Source organism: Rhagoletis zephyria, unplaced genomic scaffold (genome assembly GCF_001687245.7).
Source record: "Rhagoletis zephyria isolate East Lansing unplaced genomic scaffold, Rhagoletis_zephyria_1.1 Rzeph_scaffold_13626, whole genome shotgun sequence".
In the NCBI taxonomy this organism is placed as follows: domain Eukaryota; kingdom Metazoa; phylum Arthropoda; class Insecta; order Diptera; family Tephritidae; genus Rhagoletis; species Rhagoletis zephyria.
Window position 1 is genome coordinate 1 of NW_016170697.1, and position 8,888 is coordinate 8,888.

Sequence of the window (8,888 nt, forward strand, 5' to 3'; positions counted from 1 at the left end):
TCTAGAACCAATTTAATATAACTAAAAGCACGGTTGTAGAACAAAACTATATAAATGCATGGTTGTACTTTGGATTACGTTTTCCTGTATTTTTAATTTTTTACATACATACATATGTAATTTAGTGAAAAAACTATAATTACAAATCGTTAAAACGTCATTGAGCTAAAAGACGTCAAAATGACGACGATATCGTCAATTCGACAACGCTGCTTCTGAGGAAACTCCGAGACAGTTTTTTTGAACAGTTTTTACCCGTTGCAGTTCGGGGTGGCCTTTACATAACTGCATCTGCTATTGTGTGGTGCGTTCATATCTTCCACGCCTGTTAATACACGAATTCATAATAAAAAGAAATGAATTTTCCTATTTTAAAATTACTCACTTTTCCGGCGTTTCGTTGTTGTTTTTGTTGTAGCGGCTACAACAGCCCCGCCCTGGACGGTTGGTATCTCAGTCGTTGTCGTCAAGTTCCACTAACGGTAGCCCTAGGAAGCGTGCAGCTTCTATAGGGTTGGTCCACAGGGACAAGGCCGTTAGGGTTGTCGGGTTTTCCGGGCATGCGAAGAGATGTTTCGAGTCATGTGGGGTCTCTCCGCATGCCGGACACTCATTTGGCACATCCTCATTCAATGTACTCAGGTAGGAGTTTAACCTGATGCAGTAGCCGGAGCGAAGTTGGGCTATTGTCGTTCGTGTCTCCCGAGGCAGATGAAGCTCCGTCTCGTCTATATCCGGGGGCGGTATGCCTAGAACGGTATTCACAGGTCTAGAGTCTACATAACTCGAGACTGACTCCCTGTGAATGCCGTTCAGGGCCAGTCGGTAAGCTGACGGGTCCAGAGGTTGCTTGATGAACTTTGTCCGTCAGTTCATATAGATGCCTCCTGACGAGCCTAGGCGAGGGCTCCTCTGCAAGCAGCTGTCTGTTTGGGTGGCCACTTCTGTGGCTCCCGATCAGGAACTGCTTGCAGAGCATTATGTTGTGCTCCTTTACGGGGAGCATTTGCGCCTCGCCGTGGAGATGGTGTTCGGGCGACATCAGGAGGCATCCTGTCGCTGTCATGAGTGCGGTGTTCTGTACAGTCTGTAGCTTCGTCCACTGCGTCCTACTAGTCCCCGGCGACCACACTGGCGCTGCGTAGTTTAATCCGTTTCGTAATCCATTATGGTGTATTTTATTTTAAAGAAATCCAGTCTGTTGCAGTGGCGGTCAAAACGAACAATTAAAATGTAAAAAACAGCTGTTTCACTTTCGCCGCAATTGGCAAATAAACGGATTTTTTGGTTTGTCATTATTGACTGTGCATACCTATGACTACAGTTGATGACACGATAATGACAATTGAACTGTGACAATCGACGGCTGTGACTACACGCGAAGAGGGCTGTAAGTAAACTGAGTTTAAATTGAACAGCTTGGCTGATCTTAGTTTAAACCAGCCAGATCGGGCGTTTAAACTGATTTTAAACCACGGCCGGTAGCTCCAGTTTTTCAGTGCCAGTTAAAACTTGGGCCGATTTCAAATTAATATCACTGGTTTACAGCAAAAATGTTCAATGGATGCCACTATCCAATTTCTATGTAGAATTTCTCGGTGATTCCGAAAAAAAAACAAAGTATTAGGGGAGTAGAGGGGGTCCCCCTCCGGGAGACTTATAGTTCTTAAGCAATTTGCATTTAAAGTTGCAAAAAATACCAAATTTAACCTCACTTTTTCCTTTGTACACCAATTGAACTGAAACTTTATGTCGCCAAATTTCAAAACAAGGTCAAAAATGTTTTTAGAAATGCCTGATAAAGACGCAACAATAAGAACTGCAAAATTTAAATCAAGGTGTAGGGCGGGACCGGGTTTGATTTGGAAAATTACCAAGCGCAATAATATTTAAACTTGTATATTTGAAACTGAATCTCAATGTTTAATTTGTCGGTGTATTCATGCAACAATTGCTAAAATATAATTTTGGTGTTATTTTCTTAGGTATGTCCTTTTTGGGATTTTAGTAAACTAGGACTGAGTATTTCATGTTAAAGTAAAACGATGTTAACTTAAATTTAATTTTAGCAATTTATGAATTTTATTAGACCCGCAAACTCGTTATCCGCGATTATTCGATAAAGTTTGTATCTCAGTTTATTTGCCACTCCTCTTAGACTTTAAACAACACAATTTCAGCTGCTGGAAAATGCTAGTTTTGATGAAATTCTTATTTCAGGCCTACTAGGAATTTTATTTTCTTCGAGTAATTTATTTGCATTTTATCTCGACCGAGACCAACTTTTGTATTTTCGCTTTTGAATAAAAAAAGCTTGATTCATTACCATTCCAATAGTACCCAATTTTTGTAAATAGAGCAAGAAATATTAAACTTATAACGGAATTTTGTTGACCCAACTCGACTTTTTTACCGATATCTGCCACGCCCATAATTAAAAAAAAAAATATTTTTAAGTCCATTTCTGTCAGTTTATAATTCCCTGTTATAAGGAAATTGTAAATATAAATTTTGGGCATTTAAGCTTTTGTAGTTAGTAAAATACTTCAGCTTTTGCCTTTTTAAAAATTGCAGTTATATAATAATGTGGCATAACAGTAACTCTAAGGCCCAATTTCAGATGGCCTACTTAAGTAGAGATTGTTGATTAACTTCCATTATTCATTTTCAGATCATACATTTAATCTGCACTTAAATGGCCAATATTGGCTATTTAAATATGAGATATGCAACTCTGTGTTTGTACCAAGCAACCAAGATTGATTGGTAGGTTGTTTAATCAATCCCACCAAATCCCACCAAAAAACAATCAGCTGTTTAGTACAAAATGTGAACAAACAAGCAAATGCAACAACAATTTCAAGCAACAAGCAGCAGTGCTGCCAATTATTTGGCATATTTAAAGAAAGTTGATCTGAAACCCAACGAAAGTTTACTGGCATTTAAACTACAATCCACAATTAAACTTAAGTGCCATTTAAATATTAATTTGAAATTGGCCCTAAGGGCCGGTTGTTCAATGTCTGATTAGCACAAATCGGAGGTAGAAGCTCCGGTTAAATACAACGACTGCTTTATCGATCACATGTTATATGCATGATGTCGAAATCGTCGATAATGATGTTTAACCGGGAAGTAGTGATAACCAGACATTGAACAACCGGCCCTTAATGACCAATTTTTTGTAAAAAGCTTCGCCTATTTATAACGTACCTTGTACAATATTTCATTAATCTATCTTCAATAGTTTTCGAATTACAGAATTAAAAGCAGCTAGATGGGTCAAATCTTACATTCTGCGCCGTAGGCCAAAATTTTTTATAAAAAATCGCGCGACTTTTAATTAAAAATTTTCATTATTTATCGAAGTATCGATTTTTTTCACTTTTTCCTTTGTACACCAATTGAACTGAAGCACCGACATTTGCCATACATACCAAAAAAGTGCCGGAAATCACAAAACGGAGTCAATAATTAAATACACATAATGATCGCGCGATTTAAAAAAAATTCATTATTTATGGAAGTATCGATTTTATAATAAAAAGCGCAGCAGGCGAAAATTTGTAATAAAAAATCGCGCGGTTTTTTATTACTTATTTTTGAAATATTTTATGCTATTATTTATTGGCCGTTCGTTTCAAACAATATTGTATATTTTTCGAGCTCAAGGCCACATGAAAATCAAAACACAATTTTTGATTTTGCATTCGTTTTTATTTGCCGATATTTCGATTTCAGTCTGAAGTCATCATGAGGACTGAAAAAATACATTATTACAATTACACACATTAATACATATGTACGTATAAACATAAACAAGTACAACTTACACATTTGACAATCATGGTGTAATGAACTGAAGGTGGCGCATTCCCGAAACCGCTACTTTGGTTTTGCCGACTTTGACGTTTATGGAAATACGTAAACAAACTTTTTGTTTATAAACAAGTACAAACGTATTGTGTATTTTCAAGTGAAAAATCGAAGTAATACGTGCGTTCTGAAGTAAAAGACGTTTTATTTGTAATAAAAACTTTATAAAAATGTCGAGTCGTGTGTTGAATTGCAGCAGCCGTAGGGGTAAAGGCCCCAAATGCAGTTTTCTTTTTGTTTCCCCGCGACGACGCCTTGGCCGGAAAGTGGGTAGAGTTCTGCCGGCAGGAGAAGCCATACAATTTAGACACCAGCGTAATATGCATGAAGCACTTTACGGATAAGGATTACATGAGTAAATATCATTTACTTTCATTACTTATATATGTCGATATCTAATAAAAGTCTTAGGAACTGCTAGTCGACCATCGCTCCTGCTTCGGTGTGTGAGTCAGAAAATGACAGCGTTGAGGAGGTCACTGAGCTACAAAATTGCGAAGGTAGCAAATATTATACTATAAATATTATATTATTAATGTCAGTGGTTTATTAGTTGGTTTAAATGAAGGCGATAAAGAATATCGGCCCAGGGACGGTACTGCTGATGCTTCGACGTCACCTATCCGTAACTGTGTTTACTATGATAGTGATCTTCAGGAAGTGGAAGTGTACGTTAATAAGTAACAGATTTTAATGTGTAAATGTAATAATATCTGATATTTCTCTTATTTGAAGTGAGACATTCAAGCGCGAAAATGCACACCTCAAAAAGGAGAACGAAAAGCAGTGCACCGAGCTCGCTACATTGAAGCGGGAGTCCGACCTGCAATTGAAGAGACACGCATGGAAAATGGAGTCACTGCAAAACCGTTTGGATGAAATGGCTGCCGAAATGAAAAATGTGGAAGATGCACTAGCTTCCATCTTTACCAAAGGGCAGATAGCGAAGCTGAAGTCTGGGTCGAAGCGACGAAAATGGGCGGAAGAGGATATTGCGAAGTCAATATCGTTGTATGCAGCCAGCCCCAAAGCATACAGGTTGCTATATAAGCAATGCCTTCTACTCCCGTCGGTCCGCACACTTCAAAGTTGGGCACAAAAACTGGACATTTCGCGCGGACTTATAACCCCAGTCTTCCGGTTATTGGCCGCCGCTACCCACATGAACGAGGCACAGAAGCTATGCGTGTTGAGTTTCGACGAAATGAAAGTAAGACAATCTTACTGTTACGATGTTTCGTCGGACTCAACATTAGCCCCCGTCAACTACGTACAGGTAGCGATGTTAAGAGGTGAACATTACAATCAAGATTTTATAGAATATCAAACCTTTATTAAGGCCTTTTATATTTCAGGTCTCATGGCAAAGTGGAAACAGCCAATCTTTTATGACTTCGACTGCAAAATGACTTCCGTTTTGCTTCGAAGCATGTTGCAGAAGTCAAAAGATTGCGACTATAATGCAGTGGCTGTCGTATGCGACCTTGGAGGTACCAATAGGACCCTCTTTAATGATCTAGGCGTAAATGAAGACCAGCCGTGGTAAATAATCACAATTAAACTTATTGATTTCAGTTCTTATAATACTTCTCATTTCCATAGGTTTATTTTCAATGACCAAAGGATTTACGTTTCCGGTGACGTGCCACACTTGCTAAAATTTTTGCGAAATCATTTCCTTGATCAAGGTTTCCTAATTAATGGGAAACCTGTGAAAAAGGAAATAATTTTGGAGTTATTGTCAATTACAAGCACGGACTTGACAATAACTCACAAGATTTCTGCAAGTAACTTGACCGTGGCTGGAGCTCACCGCCAAAAGGTCAAGACGGCAGCGAAACTATTTTCGCATACTGTGGCGCAGGCCATAACAAGGGCAGCAAGTCTGGGTCATTTGCAGAACCAAAACCGGACCGAATGCTTCCAGTTATTCAAAACAGTATGTGTTATTATATTATATTATGAAATTGATATATTATTTTACTATATTACATATCGTTATCTTAATCCACAAAGGCTCTAACCAACAGTTTTTCGTTCTAAAATATAGCTTAAATAAAAATTTCAAAGTGTTAGTACCAAAAGCAACGGAGTTACATGCCCCTTTTTCAAAAGCTCTACCTATTTTCGATACTATTTTTATAACGTTTATTGCTTCTGCTATAAAATATAATTATTTTTTTGTTTAGGGCCTTTGTGAATTAAGGTTACGATATATTTAAACCGCAATATTAAAACTCATATTCAAATTATACACCTTAGACAAATGACTGGTTTGACGTTCTAAACGTCAGGGTGCCTCACGCCGACTCCAGGAAGCGGTGTCTTGCTTACGGTTTAGCGATCGAGGAGCAAAACAAGATCCTAGACGAGATGACCGACCTAGTCAAAAATATGAGGGTGCTTGGCAAATTTAGTCTGCTGCCATTCCAAAAAGGTAAACTAATACATATGGTTATCTCAAGAATAACATTAAATGTTTGTTATTTTTTCTTACTATATCCCTAGGAATCATTCAAAGTAATACGGCGTTGAAGTTGTTATTCGAGGACATTAAAGCTCGCTTTAATGTCAAGTATGTCTTGACGTATCGGCTAAACCAAGACGTACTCGAAAATTTCTTCGGCATTATTCGGTCAAAAGGCGGGTTACATGATCACCCTGACCAACAGGAATTCAAGTACCGTCTGCGACTATACCTGCTAGGACACAACAAGGGCGTATTATCCGATTCTGCTAATGTAGAAGAGGATGATACGCCTGACATAGAAATCACGCAGCCTCCGCTTACAAGTAATTCAAAATAATTTTTTATCTATTTCATTCGGCTTAAATATAAAAATATATTTTATTAATAATCGCACATATATATTTCACCATATTTACAGGTATTTTGCTGAAAAACTTAAGCTCTAATGCAGAACTGTGGCCGGTTGAAGAAGCGGAATTCGAGGATTTGGAGCTAGACGGACTCGAGCATTTAGCGGGATATATTTGCCACAAGCTGCAGGATGACATTCCCAGCACGTCGTTCAGGAGCAATGACGACCATTCATTCTCCTGGGCGGATCACCTTAATGAGGGTGGGTTATCCCTACCAAGCTCCTCTATGATGGTCCATATGCGAAGTCTTGAGTCAGTCTTTAAGGCATTGAACGAAGATGGCTTGCTCATTACAAATGATTTTGTAAAAACTCACATTGAGCATGCTGCAACAATTCAATGCGACATTAAAGTAAAAAAATTATTTTTCAGGGCAAGAATGTTCTTCAAAATACGAAAATTAAATAAAGAACTCGTTGAAAATGCCCACAAAAGAAAAAGAAAAGCCAAAAAAACTCTGACCTAGATCGATCCATATGGTACCATTATAGAACCGTAAGTATTGCATAAAATACCAAACATGTGGTAAGTTTTGAACTAAAGCGTTTTTAAATTTGTAGAAATTAACCGTTCTTTACTTGCAGCATGAATCAATGTCCGCATTTCACACGCACTGATCTCAGTATTTCAGACTCCTAAAATTAAAATACTTGCATGCTACGTAAGTCCCTAGTTTTAAAAAATCATCAAGCGTCTTTTATACAAATATAAACTTATTTATTTGCAGGCAAGTAATATGATTTATACAAAGGCCCTTTTCAGGGCCGCCAATTAATTAACAAAGAGATTAAAATTTTATGCTTAGATAAATACATATATACCAATCAACAAGAGGCCCTTTTCAGGGCCGCAATTAAGTTGACAAAGAGATTAAAATTTTATATCCTATATATATTTATGTTCTTAACGTATATATGTATGCATGTATCTTTTTAATAATTGTCATTTAAATTGTATATTTTTTTACTTAGATTTAAAAGCAATTACTTGGTTTTACACATCATTTTGCTTCGTTATAGTTAAACTTAACTAAGCGGATCAATGAAAATATAATATACTGCAAATATATGTATATAATATACTGCAAAATAAAGACTATAGTAGTAAAAATTTCAAATCGAATAAATGTTTATTAAAACTATACCTCATTGCACTAGCTTCCAAAAACAGAGAAGAAAAATAACTATGACGTACTGAGCTCTGGTTGTTGATGCAAGACTATTTTGCTGAGACTGACGCGACACACACCAGTACACCAGGTTGGGGTTACTTTAGTCGTCGCTGAAGTGTTTGCACTAGTTGGTGTCGGCTGGTGTACAGAAAAACTATCAAACTCCAGGTTGATTTTCGTCGCCGATGAAGCAACTGAGCCGAAGATATCATCAAGGTTGGCATTTGAAGTTGGTTGTACATTAATTTCTAAAATAGAAATGTAGGTCTCAATTCAGAACTTGGCAAAATATAAATTTGGATGGCCGCCTAAAAGTCTAAGACTTTTTTGAATCTACCAAATCCTTACCTAAAATATCAGGTATTGGAGCCGAGCCAATGCCAGATGAATTATCCCCGAATACTCCAAGCAAATCGAAACTAGCGTCACTCGTTGGCATAACAGTGGCTTGTGGATCTTGCACCGGCAGCTGGGGTTGGGGCTGGTTTAAATTGAGCAAGTCTATTGGTGGTGATGGTTGAGGTTGAGTTCGAGGTACATCCTCTTGCTTTATTTCGGTAGCATCTGGTAAAATAGGCGTTATCTACCGAAGCAGCTGACTTAACAGGCGTAGGTTTGTTGATGGAACTAGGGTTTGTCACTGTAGTAAGGAAAATAAATAAATTAATGAAATGGGCGGAAAAACTATAGGGACTTGCCGAAATTATCCACCATTTCCTCGAATTCTAATTGCGAACTAAATATATGTTATGCGTTTCTTATGGGCTTTGCTGGCAACCAAGGAGGATTCCTACTCGGCGGACATTCGTTATCCGTGAAACTCCACGACAGCGAAACCGAAAAGTCATGAGGAGCCTGATCGGCATCCGGTAAATCATCGAGATCATTTCTAGGAAAATGTTATCTATGTTTCTTGTTCCGGTAAAAAATGAAAAATTATGGAAATTAAGAACGTAGT

General features: G+C 37.8%; 1 protein-coding gene across 1 annotated transcript; it reads right to left on the reverse strand.

Moving 5' to 3' along the window:
* Positions 1 to 7,454: 7,454 nt before the first annotated feature.
* LOC108378228 (uncharacterized) lies at positions 7,455 to 8,384 on the reverse strand. The gene is made up of 2 exons (XM_017634519.1): positions 8,279 to 8,384; positions 7,455 to 8,178 (listed from the first exon to the last, which is right to left on the reverse strand). The coding sequence occupies exons 1-2, from the start codon at positions 8,367 to 8,369 to the stop codon at positions 7,943 to 7,945; spliced, it is 327 nt and encodes a 108-aa protein (XP_017490008.1). The 5' UTR covers positions 8,370 to 8,384; the 3' UTR covers positions 7,455 to 7,942.
* Between the last annotated feature and the right edge of the window lie 504 nt (positions 8,385 to 8,888).